Source organism: Nelusetta ayraudi, unplaced genomic scaffold (assembly GCF_046127955.1).
Source record: "Nelusetta ayraudi isolate G7.1 ecotype Tasmania unplaced genomic scaffold, CSIRO-AGI_Nayr_v1 ptg000175l, whole genome shotgun sequence".
NCBI classification, from domain to species: Eukaryota; Metazoa; Chordata; class Actinopteri; order Tetraodontiformes; family Monacanthidae; genus Nelusetta; species Nelusetta ayraudi.
The window spans coordinates 1,500,263-1,516,924 of NW_027466224.1; the positions used below are offsets into that span (position 1 = coordinate 1,500,263).

General features: G+C 46.3%; 2 protein-coding genes and 3 non-coding genes across 6 annotated transcripts; all 5 read right to left on the minus strand.

Moving 5' to 3' along the window:
• Positions 1–728: 728 nt before the first annotated feature.
• LOC142880955 (uncharacterized) lies at positions 729–7,866 on the minus strand. Its single transcript, XM_076014926.1, has 7 exons — positions 7,744–7,866; positions 5,972–6,317; positions 5,115–5,209; positions 4,795–4,951; positions 3,662–3,826; positions 3,354–3,395; positions 729–2,700 (listed from the first exon to the last, which is right to left on the minus strand). The coding sequence occupies exons 2-7, from the start codon at positions 6,108–6,110 to the stop codon at positions 2,114–2,116; spliced, it is 1,185 nt and encodes a 394-aa protein (XP_075871041.1). The 5' UTR covers positions 6,111–6,317; positions 7,744–7,866; the 3' UTR covers positions 729–2,113.
• Positions 7,867–8,858: 992 nt separating this feature from the next.
• LOC142880933 (synaptosomal-associated protein 25) lies at positions 8,859–16,434 on the minus strand. 2 transcript variants are annotated; one of them, XM_076014901.1, is made up of 7 exons: positions 16,287–16,434; positions 14,613–14,654; positions 14,430–14,478; positions 13,723–13,840; positions 12,462–12,608; positions 11,294–11,438; positions 8,859–9,157 (listed from the first exon to the last, which is right to left on the minus strand). In XM_076014901.1, exons 1-7 carry the CDS (start codon positions 16,356–16,358, stop codon positions 9,092–9,094), a joined length of 639 nt encoding a protein of 212 aa, XP_075871016.1. In that variant the 5' UTR covers positions 16,359–16,434; the 3' UTR covers positions 8,859–9,091. The 2 variants fall into 2 exon arrangements, with proteins under 2 accessions (XP_075871016.1, XP_075871015.1); XM_076014900.1 differs by lacking the exon at positions 13,723–13,840 and adding an exon at positions 12,840–12,951 and having other exon boundaries at positions 16,287–16,426.
• Positions 10,484–10,572, minus strand: trnar-ucu (transfer RNA arginine (anticodon UCU)). Its single transcript is given in 2 exon segments — positions 10,484–10,519; positions 10,536–10,572. It is a non-coding gene; the product is annotated as a tRNA-Arg (tRNA).
• trnar-ucu (transfer RNA arginine (anticodon UCU)) lies at positions 10,857–10,945 on the minus strand. The gene is given in 2 exon segments: positions 10,857–10,892; positions 10,909–10,945. It is a non-coding gene; the product is annotated as a tRNA-Arg (tRNA).
• trnar-ucu (transfer RNA arginine (anticodon UCU)) lies at positions 11,025–11,113 on the minus strand. Its single transcript is given in 2 exon segments — positions 11,025–11,060; positions 11,077–11,113. It is a non-coding gene; the product is annotated as a tRNA-Arg (tRNA).
• Positions 16,435–16,662: the final 228 nt, after the last annotated feature.

The window sequence follows — 16,662 nt, forward strand, 5'->3', positions numbered from 1 at the left end:
CTGAGATCTTCATCCTGGTGATGTCCTGCTCTGTTCCACAGCTGGTCAATCATTGGGGCTCAGTCCCTAAAAACACTTTAAACAGGCCCAAACTCACCAAAATGACCGTCCAGTGGTAGAATGCAAAATCTCAACATTTCCAAAAGTTTAAAAATGGACAGACCATAGTATGTCAGGTTTTGTCAGGGGCAAAAAAAAAGACTTAAAACAGCCTAAAACTCCTATGATAGTTTAGCATGAGATGGATTGGTAGAATGCAAAATTTCAACATGTCTTCTTCTTCTTCTGCCACATTATCCAGAGTGTGATTACGGGGGCAGCAGTCTCAGCAGAGACCCCCAGACTTCCCTGGACCCAGTCACCTCCTCCAGCTCATCCAGTGGGACCCCGAGGTGTTCCCAGGCCAGCTGAGAGACCTGGTCCCTCCAGCGTGTCCTGGCTCTTGCTCAGGGTGAAAGAAAAAAAAAAAAAAACCTTGAACAGCTGAAATCTGACTGAGCTGACCTTCCTCTGATAGCTCAGCGTTAGACAGAGCGGTGGAATGCAAAATACCAACTACTGCTGTAGTTTCAGTCTGTTGGAGTGAATTGTTTCATGGAAACAAACACTGCTCCCCCCCCCCCCACCCCCCCGCTGCTGTTTTCTTTCTTTCTTTCTTTCTCTAAAGTGCCCCGGTGGAAACAACTGAAGATGCTTTTGAAGACAGCAGACTGCAACTTTCTCAAACATCACTGTTGGAATCTTTATTTGCAATGTTCGGACACGGTAAAGGTGACAAAGCTTGAAGTTACAGCAGACGGAAAAACGTGAAATATTCACACACACACACACACACACACACACACACACACACACACACACACACACACACACACACACACACACACACACACACACACACACACACACACACACACACACACACACACACAAAGCAACGCGTACCATCACTTTCAAACCTCTGACACAGCACTTTAGCACTTTGACTGTTTGCTACTGCAGGTTGGTTTTAGCTCTACTTCATAAGGAGACACTTCACCGTCGTTGCTCCGGCCCCCTTTCAAGAAACGCGATAATGTCAGCACTGCGCTGAAGAGCCACTGTCTCAAGATGACTATTGGCACAGTTAAAGTGCAGACAATCAGCAGATACCTTACAGGACAAACTCAACAAACAGAAAAGAAACTGAACCAAAAGTCGAGGTTTGCCTCGTGCAGCAAAAAAAAAAAAGCTCGGATTTTATCAATGACACGAGTGAAGAGTAGCTCCCCTTCTTGAAGCAACACAGTCCCGTGAACACAGGAAGTAACAGACACATTGGTCCAGGACCAAATGAACACCGTGACCGTGTGGTCTACTGGGCTACTGCAGGTTACACAGGTCTAGAAATGCACTTTCACACGCACACAGAGAGAACAGCCGGGCTAATGTGTGCTAAAGCTTCAACTGGAACAACAACAACAAAAAAAAAAAAAACAGAACTGGCAGCAACTTCACAGGTGAACTACAGGTGTGCGAAATAATAATGTTCTTGTCCGCTGTGCAATGGTGAGTTGATGTGAGACCTGTTTGCCACCATTGCACAGCGCGTCATACAGGCGACTGACTGACAGACAGCCGGAGGGGGGAAAAATGAGTGAGTTCAGGAGAGACACCATTAAATTGTGAAACTGCAGCAGCAGCCAATCGACTGGAAACAGCCGAGACACCAGAGGAGGCCTCACCGTCCACTGGCTTTCAAACTACAGTGGAGGAATTCCTCTTTTTTTCTTTTGTTCAGACAAAGAAGTTAAGTTTTGAAAACAAAATGAATATTTTTAGTCTAAAACTGGAGGGAAAAAAAGAGGCAAATTCCCACAGCTGTACACTGAACACTGCAGGGAAACACGGCTGCTGCTGCTGCTGCTGCTGCTGCTTTGCCAGGTTCAAGTTCATTCATGTGCTTTGATTCAGATGTCGAAGCGTTGTGACGACGGTACCAAAGCGGAGTGGCGTCCAGTCGACGCTCTATGTACCTGCCATGACCTTTTCCCGCCCGCCAACACTGGAAGCACAGGTTTGCTGGCGTTGTAGAAATCAACCTTGATGACGTCAAACCCAGCGCCAGGGCAGCTCAGAAGCGTGGGGTGGCGTGCTGCTGCCGCCGCTCCGCCGCTCCTCCGCCGCCGCCGCTCTTGTCCTTCAGCATGGCGAGCGCCGAGCCGGAGAAGTCCCTGAGCACGGCCAGCGCCTCCCTCTGTAGCTGCAGCGACTCGGAGGTGAACTCCTGCTGCGCCTCCACCAGCTGCTGCACCGACTGGGCCAGCGTCTCCAGCGAGCGCGACACGCTGGCCAGCAGCGTGCGGCTGGCCTGCTGCTGCTGCAGGCTCTGCTGCGCCACCTGGGCCAGCTGCTGGCGCCCCCCGCTGGCCAGGCCGCCCGAGGGCAGGGGGTCCGACGGGGTCTTGGACGGCCGCGCCGACGAGGAGGTGGAGGAAGAGGAGGAGCGAGACGGCGGCGGCGAAGGCTGACGGCCTTCGGAAGTGGCGGCGGGAGCCGAGGAGGGAACCCCATTGGACGCCTTGGGCGAGGTCGGCGGCGAGGACGAGGAAGGGCCCAACGGCGCTTTAGAGGGGGAGGAGGAGGAGTGGTTCTGGCTGTTGGAGCGGGAGTAAGTGTGCAGCAGCTTGATCCGCGGCGCGGCGCCGTCTGCGAGGTGCTCTGCGGCGGGTAGGGAGGAGGTTAGCGTTAGCGGCCGACACGCAGCTATTCGCTGGATCGCCAGCAGCAAAGGTCCCGAATGAGCGTAAAAAACCACTACAACAAGCGCAACGATGCGGGTCAGTCTGTTGCTGACTGAAGATTTAAAGGACGCTTAATGTTCTGATCTGTCGGAGAGAATCAGCCGTGGCTTTAGAGTCACATCAGAGAATTGATTTGAGCGTTTGCACCACTTTTTGCAATTGACTGCTGAAACTTTATTTATAAAAATAAATAAATAAATAAAATAAAAAAAGCGTGTTCATTATTTATTAGTCATTTTTTCTTAATTTAACAAATGCTGTTGGTCGGTTAATTCAAGTCAAAGACATCAGCTACGTTTCCATGACAGTTTTTTCACAGAATAAAAGCAAAGTTTCTAAAAAAAAATTTCCACAAAGTACGAATGCAGAATAGAAGAAGCAGAAATCTTCTCACTTCTCACCATTAGTAAAGCGGTTTGGTCTTAGTAAGCGTTACTTTGTGCACTTAAAAGAAAACCTGAGTCAAGTCAATTCTGCGAGCCGGTTAACAATTGAACTACGGTAGTTTTGTAAAACAACGCCAGCAGAGAGAAAGGAAGAAAGACGGAGGGAACAGGGTCTCAGTCTTACCTGCGTCGTCGGGCATCTCGTAGTCAGAGGACTGGAACTCACCTGGAAACACCGCAACACAACACAACACAACACAGCAACATCACTGCACTGCAGCACAACGCCGGTGCTCAATGACCTCAAACTACCGAAACCGCCCAGAAGCAAGCAAACGAGCTGAAGTGGAGCAGTCAAAGGTGTTCGAGCGCAGAAGGTCAGCGTCCCTAAGCTGCTCTTGAAGACCATGCAGGCATCCTACGGTCCAGCAGCCTCCTCAGCTTCAAGCGTGAAGCTCCACCTGAAAGCCATGGAACCTCAGCTCCACTCACCGCCAGGCTCTTTCTCTGGGGAGGACGGAGGAGAGAAGTCCACGGAGAAGGAGCTGTCCGTCAGGCTGATGTAGGACAAGGGGTCCGACTCCGCAGGTCGGCCTCCTGGACCGTAGAGCTTGGAGAGGTCTTCGTCTTCGCCGACCTCTGCGTCGCTGTCGCCACCTGAGAGCAGAACAGGTTGAGATTTTAAAGACAGCGGAGGTCTCGACGGCCTCTCCTCTCACCAGGGACGGCAGCCCCAAGGACCTGCAGCAGAAGCAGAGGAGCCGCTGCAGGTTTGGACTTTTTAGGGTCGACTATCAACCAGCTGATTCCACTCTGGTACCGCGCTTCTGTTTGCACATCCACTGCCAGTCAAGAGATTGGACTCATGCTTCTGATTCAATGGTTTTCCTTCCATTTTCATGACTGCTGACACTGCAGTATATATAGTATATAGAACATCACATATTGAGGTATTTAATCTTTTTTTTTTTTTCATTCATCCTCATATCTTGCTCATATATTTGATGTCTTCAGTGCATCTCCACTGTAGGAAGCGGTCCAGATAAAGCAGAACCAGGTGGGTCCACACTGTTGAAGCTCTAGCCCACACCTTCAGACTAATGATGACGTCATATTCAAACAGACCACGAGTGCAGAAAGTAAGTCTGGCAGGTGTGTGCTCAAGGTAGGGTTGCTTATTGAATCAGAGAAGAAGCCGTCGCTGCGAGAGAGAGAGAGAGAGAGGGGAGAGAGTGAGCGAGAGACAGAGACAGAGAGAGAGAGAGACAGAGAGAGACAGAGAGAGAGAGAGAGAGACAGAGAGAGAGGAGAGGGAGGGAGAGAGAGAGAGTGAGAGAGAGACAGAGAGTGTGAGTGAGAGAGACAGAGAGAGAGAGGAGAGGGAGAGACAGAGACAGAGACAGAGAGAGACAGTGAGACAGACACAGAGAGAGAGACAGAGAGAGAGAGGGAGAGAGAGACAGAGAGAGAGAGAGAGAGAGAGAGAGAGAGAGAGAGAAAGCGACAACAGAACTGAGCAGGTGACCATGGGGAGCTGCTTCTACCTTCTGCTCTTCCAGTGACTCCTGTCTCAATCACAGGGTTGAACGACAGACACCACAACCTTCTTGCTCTCATCCTCTCACCTCCTTTTGGACTCATCATCAGGATCTTATGGACCATCTGCTCCACCGGGCCCAGACGCTTCTTCCTCACGTTCTTGCCGTTGGGACCCCTCAAGGCGACGATCCGCCGCTTGCCATCGCACTTGAGGTCGGCCCACTTCTTCATGATCTGACGCACCTGGAATGAAATAAACACCTTCACTCAATGGACAGACAGACAGACAGGCGGGCAGACAGACAGACAGAGGCAGGCAGGCAGGCAGACAGGCAGACAGACAGGCGGGCAGACAGACAGACAGGCAGGCAAGCAGGCAGGCAAGCAGGCAGACAGGCAGGCAGACCTCTCTGTGATTCTCTCCCAGTGCGTTGATCTGGTTGGTGATTTCAGCCCAGGCCAGCTTCTTGGCCTCTGCTGATACGCCTTGGTTAAACTTCTCTACAGGGGTGAGAAGAAGAGTTAACACCAACTCTTCTGTTAGCGGCCCGGCTTCCACTTCAGACTTGACTCTAGTTCACTCTAGTTTTTTTTTTTGAAACTTTAACGTCAAGACAATATGAGTGGATGAGATTTAGCAGACAGACAGAGAATGGAACTAAATCTCGTGTGTTTGTTGGAGGTTCCTTTTCCTGACTAAACACTGAACTGCAAACAATTATGTTGTGGTGAGCGCAACTGGTTTGGTGGATCTTTGACTAAATGATACAGTAGAAATGGACATGTGAGGTGTCATTGTAAAGCCCGGGAGCTCTGCTATCACAATCAGTTGACATATTTCACAGGAAATTATTTTTGGCCTTTTTTGGGGGGCGGCGGGGGGCGGGACTCCAAAGTTGACAACTTTGCCATTGACATTATGATATATTTCAGTTTTTCAGGTGGATTATTTCTAAAAATGACACACCTCTACCATCACAATGTGATAGCAGAGCTCCCAGGCTTTACAATAAGCAGCCTTCAGCTTCTGCAGCAGATGGATGATGAATCTAATGAGAGAAACTTCAAACTAATAAAGTTCAAAAATTCAATTCAATGTTTACCCCTATTCATGTTTTTGTCTCAAACGTCCTCCCACGCTGTCAGAATGAGCAGCGTGTCGGACAGCCTTGTCAAGTCTGTCACTCAGCATCCCATATTACACAAGCGGAAGACCTCCTCGTCAGAGCCGCACTCAACACAGATGCAATGTCCTCTACTCACTCAGGATAATGAATCTGTTCCTCCTCACTGCGTCCAGCAGCATCTTCACCTCGGTGAAGGAGAACCGCGGCTTGGATTTCAGCGCCGCTCTTCCTCCGATTTTAAAATCCTCGTCGTCATCGTGCCAAGAAGCCGACATGGTTGACCCTTGTCCTGACCTTCTCCTCCTCTTCCTCCTCTTCCTCCTCCTCAGATGGCCCCCAACAATTCAGCTTGGAGTCCAATGTGACCTGCCTGTGGAGGCTCTTTCATCCAGGCCCACCTGCAAGCCTGGGCTAATAGCACCTGGCTAATGGCACCTGGCTAATAGCACCTGGCTAATGGCACCTGGCTAATGGCTAACGCCCTGCAAAGATAAGGGGGGAAACACAGAGAGGTAAGCACAAAGTAAAAGATAGAAAATAATTGAATTGATTGTTGAATTATTCTTTATACTGCAGTGGTGCTTCACTACACTTGGTGGCAGCAATAAATACGCACATGTACGACAGGCAACTGTTGACATGTTTAGCTCGGCACCTTCAAACATTATTTTCCATCAATAAATTAAGTTACATTTATGATGGCCGATGTTTTTACAAAAATATTTACTGTCTTAGTCACACGTCTTGAGATCTCACACCACCTAAAACCACCAACAGTCGTCGAAGCGGGGGGGAAACCAAATAAACAGCGGTACAGTTTAGTTTGGGGACTGGAAGCGTTTACGCGACTGCCCCCTTCTGGTTGGAGTTGGATTTAACGTCTCGTAGTCATTTGACTTCTATACTCATGCACATAAGAATACCAAATCCCTTTCAGATATTCAATCCAGAGTTAAATAAGACCATGCAATGTAAATGTATTTTTGTATTTTTCTTGCATTATTTAAATAAAACACAGCAGGCCACCGGGACATATTTCCATTTTATGGTGACAGAATTGTCAAAATAAAATAAAAAATAAATAAAATAAAAAAAAGTGCAGCGTGAGTGTTTCTCATTTTGCGTTTGTGACGGGTGAAAACGGGTAAAAGGGGAAGAAAAACTATTTTAAACATGTACAAAAAAAAAAAAGTGGATGTGTTGCTTTTTAGTTTTACGTACATAAAACTAAACTAAAACTAGTTCTATGTACATAAAACAAAGATTTTGTATATATGTATGTGAGTGCGTGTATGTATCAGAATACTACCCTCTCTTAAGCACGTCATTTCACAGTATAATTTAGTCTAAATTTCTTTCTAACAAACTCCAGCGAACGCCTCAATCGTGGATGGGGCTCGCTCGACACCACGTGATTCCTCTTGGCGAATCAGCTGCGACTCCCCCTCGTCTTTGTTTGCGTACCAGCAGCAGCAGCAGCAGCCTTCACTTCGCTCCAGCCCCACTCCGCCATGTCGCTTTGCGAGCCGGTGCGGCCCAGCAGCGAAAACTGAAAGACGCGACCTATCGCTCGGTCGTGGTTTTCATCAAACCCGCTTTTTTTTTTTTTTTTTTTTTTTTTTCCGTGGGCACGAAAAGCGCGTTCACTACGCGACACCTGAATGCGGCGCACGGAACGCAAGAAAGCCGAACAGCGGAGGAGGAAGAAGAAGAAGAAGAGGAGGAGGAGGACGCGATTTTTGCACGCTAGCTGCGGCACCGCGTTTAGTGGTGTTACGTTATTAAATGTGACATCCGGCGCTGCGTTGATGCGTCTGCAGCCTGCTGTTTTAAGGGGCGTGCATTGTACACGTGCTTTATCAAAAGCCGTTGATTTTTTTTTTTTTTTTTTAAAGAAAAAAAAATTACCAGTAAAATGGCGTTGCGCTCTCCCTCCCCTTCTTCCTGCGTGTGCTGCTTCTCCCGAAAGTTCGCAGTGACGCGAACAACTCGTCTGCGCAGACTCCGCTGCGCAACAATCTCCCCCCCATCCCCCTGCTCCTCCTCCTCTTCTTTCCCGAATACGCAATTTTTTTTTTCTCAAGCCAGCAACACACAACAGCAATACACAAAATCCAGGCACAACAAACAGTTCTGCTTTTAATGACGCAGAATGAACAAATTTGACTGAATGAGCGAATATTCCTCATATTTGAAGTACTAACAACACACATCCCTGTCTTTATAGGACCGCCCCCTCTCATGGTTGACGCCAGTACTCCACAACCATTCGTAATCATACGCGATAGTTATGGCGACGCTCACTTGGGCATTGCACAACAAGTAATTCGCAATCCTAATTGTGAACTATTTAGTGTGTGAGGCCTGTTGACAATAGAGGTTGTATTAACAAACCAAATCAAGTCACAATTAACACGAGCGAGCATTCAATGGGCCAAGCCACTTGACTGAGCTGTTTGAATGTGCAGCAGTTGTGTGGATGAAGAATCATTTTAAAAGGGAAAATAGTCAAACATTGGAGATTTTTTTTTTTATTTAATTTTTTTTTTTGTGTGTGTGTGTGTGTGGTGAAACTGCATGATTTAAGTGGGGGTCCGTAGAGCATGTTCCATGTTTAGCCGCTTGGTGTCGCCAGACATGTGTTTTTCAAAGGCAAACGCGTGTTTCCCTATTCTGTGCAATACCCAAAGCCACCTGCAGAGGGCCCAGAAATACACGCGTTTCACTGCCTGTGGAGGTGTGGAGGAGCCACTGTGTCTCCCACAGTGATGTGTACAGAAGACAATATGATTGTAATAGTGGCTGTTAGTGGATTTTACTCATTTATTGTTCACATCTGGTTTGGTATCCAGCAGTATGGGGAAATGAGACACTTTTGACTTAAGAGTCATTACAAAATAAACAATAGTGTTTTTTCTTTTTCCTTATTGTGGTTCCGCAAATTCAGCCTTCTAAAACCACATTTGTTTGGTGTTAATATTTTATTGACGGTGCTCTCTCTGCTGCGACAGCGCTGCTGCTGCAGGAACCTAGAGTCCCCCAAGGCCTCATTAAAGCCCCTAGTGCAGGTGCACAGTGACTGCAGGGGTTTCCAGAGAAGGAGCAAATGCATTGTGTAATAATGCAAGCACAGCAAGCATAATTCAGACACCATTGCCCTATCACAAAATGACATCATTGCACGTGAGAAGAGGGAAACCACACAGAAACCAAATGGGGTGAAGCTGCAAAAGAAAGAATGGGCAGAGCACTTTGTTTATCTCTTCATGAGGTTGTTGGCCTTCTGGTTGGCAGCGTCAATGCGGGACACGTTGAGAATAGCCTGCACCAAGAGAAAAGGTGCACGTTAGCGAGGAGCCTCTGACTGTATTATCTGGCATTTCAAAAGAATGAAGCAGAGCTGCAAGATGTGCATCTGTGCTAGAATCAGAGGAAACCCTGAAGGGTTCGGGGAATGTTACTGATGACTGATGTCTTTTCAAAAAACATTGTTGCATCATTTTCTCAATAATATGTTTTGATTTTACTATTCTTATCTTAGTTAATCCCCACTTTAAATCGGTTTAAATGTCTTTAACACAAGAAACAACAGGTTATCTGATCGTGTCATCGTGCATGTTGATTGTGAAATGCTTTTAAAAGATGACTGTGGTGGGACTTGAACTCACAACCTTTGAATTGTTGTTCTGTGTCTGCTAGAAATCCAGTGCACAATCCATTACACCAAAGAAGCACACACACATATACTACAAACTATATTGTCGCCTTAAAATGTTTGTGGCTTCTTGCCACCTTATATTACTAAAATGACTTTCTCACCCCAATGCAGAGGTGTCTATATGTGAAGTGTGCAATTACAAAAACACAATGAAAATCCAACTCTCCACCAAAGTTTCATGCTCATTTACATTGTGTTTGAGCTCTTCATTTAATCTGTTGTAACTCATTCATTCATCTTCTATACCCGCTTATTCCTATTCTGGGTTACGGGGGTCTGCTATCCCAGCTGTCATAGAGCGAAGGCAGGGTGACACCCTTGACAAGTCGCCAGTTCATCGCAGGGCCACATAGAAACAAACAACCATTCACACTCACTTGCACACCTACGGACAATTTAGAATGTTCAATTGACCTCACATGCATGGTTTTGGAGTGTGGGAGGAAGCCAGAGAACCCACGCAGACACAGGGAGAACATGCAGACTCCACACAGAAAGGTCCCAGGTCCAGGCCCCGGAATCGAACCCACGACCTTCTTGCTGTGAGGCGGCAGCACTAACCACTGCGCCATTGTGTCTGTAACTGTTATCTATTTAATAGTACTGGTGGACTTGAACCCGCACCCTTTTGAAACACTTCCTTGACCAACTAGAAGTCCAATGCGCTATCCACTGTGCCACAGAGCCACAATAATTTAGTGCAAATTACAAATTACATTGACCTGAAAAAACAACAGGACATGTTGGTTGTTCAGTGCCTCTAAAAGAAGACTCTGGTGGGACTCGAACCCACAACCTTTGAATCACTTCCTTGATCAACTAGAAGTCCAATGTGCCACAGAGTCACTGCAACTTAGTGTATATTACATTTGATATCAGGATATCTCATTGTGCCAACATGTGTGTTGATTGTTCATTGCCTCAAAAAGGCGACTCTGGTGGGACTCGAACCCACAACCTTTGAATTGCTTCCTTGACCATCTAGAAGTCCAACGCGCTATCCATTGCGCCACAGAGCCACACACTAGCAGAGCCGTGCAAATCAAATCAAAACAGATGGGATGCAAATGACATTGAATCAAACAAACAACAGGATAGCTCATTGTGCCAAAAGTTGTGTTTGCTGTAAAGTATGACTGGTGGGACTCGAACCCACAACCTTTGAATCTCTTCCTTTGCCAGCTAGAAGTCCAATGCGCTATCCATTGTGCCACAGAGCCACACGGGCTGAGTGCAAATGACATTGAATTAATTAAACAACAGGATATCTCATTGTGCCAAAAGTTGTGTTTGCTGTAAAATACGACTCTGGTGGGACTCGAACCCACAACCTTTGAATCTCTTCTTTTGCCAGCTAGAAGTCCAATGCGCTATCCATTGTGCCACAGAGCCACTGAGTGTATATTACATTTGATATCAGGATATCTCATTGTGCCAATATGTGTGTTGATTGTTCAGTGCCTCCAAAAGACGACTCTGGTGGGACTCGAACCCACAACCTTTGAATGGCTTCCCTGACCATCTAGAAGTCCAATGCGCTATCCATTGCGCCACAGAGCCACACACTATCAGAGCCGTGCAAATCAAATCAAATCAAATCAAATAAATGCATAATCATCAGACAGCTGTCCTGATACTTCTGGAATGTAAAAACTGGTGCGGCTGCCATAGGAAGGTGGGAAGGTAGCGGTTGAAATTGAATACAACTGGGTGCAGTTTCAGTTGTGCATTTCAGTGTACCTTGCCCTGCACACGCTCAATCTGAACATTCTGTGTGTCGATCTCATTCCCCATGTCCAGGGCCATGCTCTTCAGGTTGCCAACGATGCTGCCCACGTGGGCCAGGTTCTCCTCCATTTCGTCCTCGCGAGCGTCATTAGTCACCCTGTCAGACAGCAGAGCAAAGCACGTGGGGTTGCAACAATGATATGTGTTTGGCCAGCTGTCCAAATGATGACTGCTCGTTTTACATGTCAGTCTGTTCTGAAAAAAAGCAAAGGAAACAAAGCAACAGCTGCCTCCCTTTATTAAAGGAAGCGTTGTGCTCGGGTCCAAACGTGCTCGGCTGTCGTTTCTTTGTCTTCAGAACTAATGATTTGGAAGACTTCAGATGAGTCCATGAAAACATACGAGGTGAGTCAGTTTCACCAAACAAATAAAAGCAGTAAAGTAAACAGAATGTTGATATCCTATCCTCACTAACTGCAGGAGCCAGTGAAGTCAAATACCTCTTCTTGACACAGCTCTTGCCTTCGGCCCTGCTGGCTGTGTTGGCGACAGCGGAAACCCAGTTGGTATTTTACTCTGCAGCCTGCTGAGTTGGATCAACAGCTGTTTATCTCAGCCGGGGATGCAGAAGTTGCAGACCTTCACAATTTGTACAGGCTGCTTTCTCTGTGTTTACCCTTCCCTCTCAACAAATGACAATACTGCCATGGCTGTGAAGGTTCTCAGTCATCCAGGTCATCTTGAGGTCGAAGGGTTGAGTTGGGGCAACTGGACTTGTTTTGTGATCTTGAAGACCTAACTCAACCCTTCTACCTCAATACTGTCATGGATTTCACTTTCTTGGGTTTCCATTTCATCTAAAAGTGAAAGTTAATCCTACGCAATCCAGATTCATAGCGCATTGAAATATTCAAAGACTTCTTCAATACAGAAATGTTATATACAGCTCAAATAGTCTTTGCAAGACTTGCTTGGGTAATGCTGCACTAATTACTGCATTAATGCCATAAAACCAAGACTACATGATCATGTATTCCTGCTCTTTTAGCATATTTGAACTCATAACCATACGTTTCAAAAACGCAGTACTTCTGTGTGACTATTCCCTAAACAGTACATTGGCAAAAGCCATCCTTCAGCGTCCAACTCCCTTCCATCACGCCCTGATCCCTGGTCGTACCTGCGTATATACCCTCCGCTCATGATCATCACCTCCCTCTCATCCACCACACGGGACGACGGCGGCTGATTGGAGACGACACCATCCTGATCTGAGGCTCCGCCCCAAACTGCCTTGTAGGCTCCGCTCTCCTCAAAGGCTTTCAGCCTATGGAAGAGAAGAGGGGGAGGGGCAATATGTTGTTTTTTTGACAAGGTGTTCCTTTAAATGTGACCCCAGAAAAATTGGTGTATTTGTGATACAACCCCTTCTTTATGGATACATGAGTGTTCCATTGGTGGAACGGCAGCAAAGCAAGGAGCCAAAGTAAGAAAATCAAAGTGACAAACAAGGTGTTAAACCTGCATTGCATTGCAATACCAAGTCTGGGCAACATACTTATCACAGGCGCAGAGCCCACAGCACTTGCCCAGGTCGGTCAGGTTTTTCTCTGCCTCCTTCATATCAGAGTTGATCTGATCCAAACCCTCCTCTATACGCTCCAACTGCTCTATTAGAGAAGGAGGACGACAAAGAGGAGGTGGAGGAGGAGGAGGAGGAGGAGGAGGTGAAGGAGGAGAGGAAAACAAAACAAAAAATAAATAAACACCTGCAACCACCCAAGAGCCCAACGGTGCCCGTTGAACCCAGCCACCAAGCAACTGATGAAAAACAATAATGAAGAAGCCTCTCTGAATAAACTACTGCTCTGCCAGACTACACAATGAGCTATGGGAAGCTGCTCATACTGTATATATGGTAGTGACTTAGTGCCCAGCTCCTTTCTGCTCTTCACACAGTGTTTGGCTGTTTCATACAGAGGTTGGGTGGAGTTTGATGAAAAAGACATCAAATTATCATATTTTAAGCATCCACACTTACAATGATGCAATGTCATGCTTAGAGTACTCGTGTCAGAATATATTGAGTATCACATTATAATGATCCAGTGTATTGGTCTATGTTCATTTGCAAAATCATCCTCTTGGAAAATCCCTGTGATGGAAACATTCACATGGCTCCCATTCATAAAATGTTAAGTACATTGCATGTATTTAAAATCCTTTTATATCATACGTTTCAATAATTACAGCTGCTTCAAGCCGTCTCTTCTTAAACAAACCAATTCAAAGCTCAGATTAAAGGACATGTATTGTGAAGCTGTGTGTCTCAGCTCTCAGTCGTGGCTCTCTCTGTATTACACCATCACATCATTGATGTTTTTTTCCCCTCCTCGAACAGAACTGGGCACTAGTGTGCGTCCGGCCTAAACTACACCTACTTCCTGATTGGCCAGATACACAGGCCACAGCACTGGGCCATGTCTGTCAGATTCTTCTCTGCTTCTCTCATGTCCTTGTTGATGGAGTCCATTCCTTCCTCAATTCGCTCCAACTGCTCTGTGAGGAACAGGGGTGTTTGGGTGGCGGGTGGTGAAGGCAACATACTGGCAGCGCCCCCTAATGCTGACCGCATGGCAATCGTTTGTTTTTATTCTGAGATAAGAGGTTTACAATTATCCAAATTTAGTCCAAAAACAGCAAAAAGTTGGAAATGTCCATTATGTCCATTATCTTTAAATAATATTTAAATGCATTCCCACGATGCAAACCAGAAAGCAGATGATGTTTAGGCCAATACACCCATGTGTCCCTGTTTTTAAACCAACACCAAGGCTCTTATTGTGTCCTAAACAGTGGGTGGAGGCCCCCCAGGGGACCGCAGAGTCATGTCTGGGGAGGCGAGGTGGGGTTTGCTGTCGTCTATTTGCACAACATAACGATCACCAAGAGAAAAGTGAAATGAATATTAAAAGTTATTTGCACAACACAAATGACTAAAACTGCTGAGCGGAGTGTTCTTTTTTTTTTTTTTTTTTAATGTTGTTTCTATAACAGCCTTGAAAACAGGGAGATCTTTTTTCTCCAAAGGAGGGCATGACAGAGAGAGTCTGAGGAGCACTGGTCTACAGGAATGATGACTGATTACCTCCTTGTTCATCCAGCATGACCAAAGCTCTGATTCCAGCGTCTTTGCTCTGCCAACAGAAGCAGAGAAAAAAAAAATCTGAATAAATGAGGCAGCAGAGAGAGCGTCGCTGGTTCTAATGTTATACTGTAGTAGTAGTGTGTATATCAGTGTGTATATCAGTGTGTATAGCAGTGTGTCTACCTCCTCAACCAGCTGCATCATACGCCTGGTGCTCTCCAGGGACTGGAAGACAAGACATCTTCATTCGGTTATTTTGCAAGCTTCATTTTATTTCACACACACACAGTGTGAATATGAAATATTCACATTTCGTATTCATAAGCTCGAGTCAGCTCAGTCCTTTATGACCTCCAAAATGCATGTTACTACTTTACACCTCATGCCAACAAAGACTGTAGGCAGGCAGAGTATCACCAGTGTGCAAATGAAAAACTCTATACTCTCTATATATTTATTTAACTGTAAATGTATAATTAGTTGCGGTTTCTTTTATGTGGGATGATTTTTTTATTTATTTTATTTTTTTTTGCTTCTGTAATATTCCAATGCTGGATATTGTTGAGAATTTCAATCAATTTCAATTGAAATATGTTTTTAAAGACTACACACATTTTCACACAATATTAAGATTTTATCAGTGGTCTATAATAATCATAAGAATGCAGAAATAGTTTTATGGTAAAGTGAATAATTTTTTTTTATTTTCTTTTTTGGAACATGGAACTATGTGAGTGGGCCAACTGCTTGACTGGTGGGGCCACAGTGGGTTGGACAGTGTGCTAGAGGGGGGTAGCGGAGCAGCAGCAGATGGATGGAGTGTTCTGGTGAGCCACCTCATAGGAGTAAACAATGCATTCTGGGATATCATGGAGAAAACATGTTGCTGGAATGTCAATGGGAAATGAAGCAAAGCAAAGTTGCAACCAATCAGTGTCTTTGAAGCCCCACCAGGGTGTTTAGCTCTTAGAACCACCCAGAACCATCCAGAACCACCCAGAACCACCAGGGTGTTTAGCTCTTAGAACCACCCAGAACCACCCAGAACCTCCCAGAACCATCCAGAACCACCAGGGTGTTTAGCTCCTAGAACCATCAAGAACCATCCAGAACCAGCCAGAACCAGCAGGGTGTTGAGCTCTTTATTGAAATGACTCTGGAAACACTGCAACCACAGAGGAGATGCAGCTGCTTGATGACTGACTGACTGTTAATATCATTTCTTCCAGTGCATCGGGCCGGATTTCAAAGCTTAATGGGGCCCATATGGGCCCTGGGGCCGTAGTTTGCCCACGCCTGGGCTACAAGCCAAAGTCAATGTAGTAGACAGAGTTCACAATGACGACTTGATGATCCCTCCTGGGCTTCATCTCTCAGGTCAAAGGTCAAAGGAAACAGAGCTCGCCTGCTTCAGCTGAGCTGCCAGTCAACAGTGATGATGACTCTGCACTTGCACATGGATGAAGGCGGCCTTGCTGTCCGTCTCCTCACTGTGAGACGCGCATGGCTCTTTGTTTGTAGTGTAAACATCGAGTGGGATGGCAAACGGCGTTGACCTACAGCTCACACCCCCATGAAGTGTGTGCACGCTCGTGTGTGTGTGTGTGTGTGTGTGCACAAGTGCAATAAAGCTGCAGCGCATACTGAGTGTATCACCTCATCCGTGTGTGATGCTCTGCTGCAGGTTTGCTGCACTGGGAGACCGACTGTCTCTATGGTGAGCCAGGCAGTCAGACTAGTTAGAAGAAACCTACGAGCATGGATGAGAGTTCTACTATCCTCTCCTCAGCAGCTTCCAACATTATGCTGGTCAGAAGCTGATGGTCAGAAGCTGATGGTCATCACGACACCACTCACCTCATCTGTCACTTGATTGGCTCTCCTTTGAAGCTCCTGCTGCTCAGTCAGTACAGGCGGGTCTGACGCCATGGTGCCCCTCCTGGTCTGACTCTGTGAGTGTGTGTGTGTGTGTGTGTGTGTGTGTGTGTGTGTGTGTGTGTGTGTGTGTGTGCACTCAGCATCAGGCAGCATCAGGTGGCTTTGGCACCTGCAGTACAGAATGACAACATGATTATTTGCAACGGCTGCGAATAGAACCGCGCGGGAGTTGAGATGTTGGATGCAGCAAATGTACTTTGACTTGTTATTATTATATTTTTTCTTTCCCATTTGTGAACCAGAACCCCCTTGAAATGATGAAAATACATAAATTATGAAAATGAATGGATCACAG

Bases quoted from the DNA above. Each gene is read 5' to 3' on its own strand.
- LOC142880955 (XM_076014926.1), bottom strand. From the start codon at position 6,110: ATGTCGGCTTCTTGGCACGATGACGACGAGGATTTTAAAATCGGAGGA. The intron at 5,210-5,971 runs GTGAGTAGAGGA...TCACCCCTGTAG, and splicing joins GAACAGATTCATTATCCTGA to AGAAGTTTAACCAAGGCGTA. The intron at 3,827-4,794 runs GTGAGAGGATGA...TTCTGCTCTCAG, and splicing joins GATGATGAGTCCAAAAGGAG to GTGGCGACAGCGACGCAGAG.
- LOC142880933 (XM_076014901.1), bottom strand. From the start codon at position 16,358: ATGGCGTCAGACCCGCCTGTACTGACTGAGCAGCAGGAGCTTCAAAGG. The intron at 13,841-14,429 runs GTAATCAGTCAT...TGTTCCTCACAG, and splicing joins CATGCTGGATGAACAAGGAG to AGCAGTTGGAGCGAATTGAG. The intron at 11,439-12,461 runs GTACGACCAGGG...GCTGTCTGACAG, and splicing joins AGCGGAGGGTATATACGCAG to GGTGACTAATGACGCTCGCG.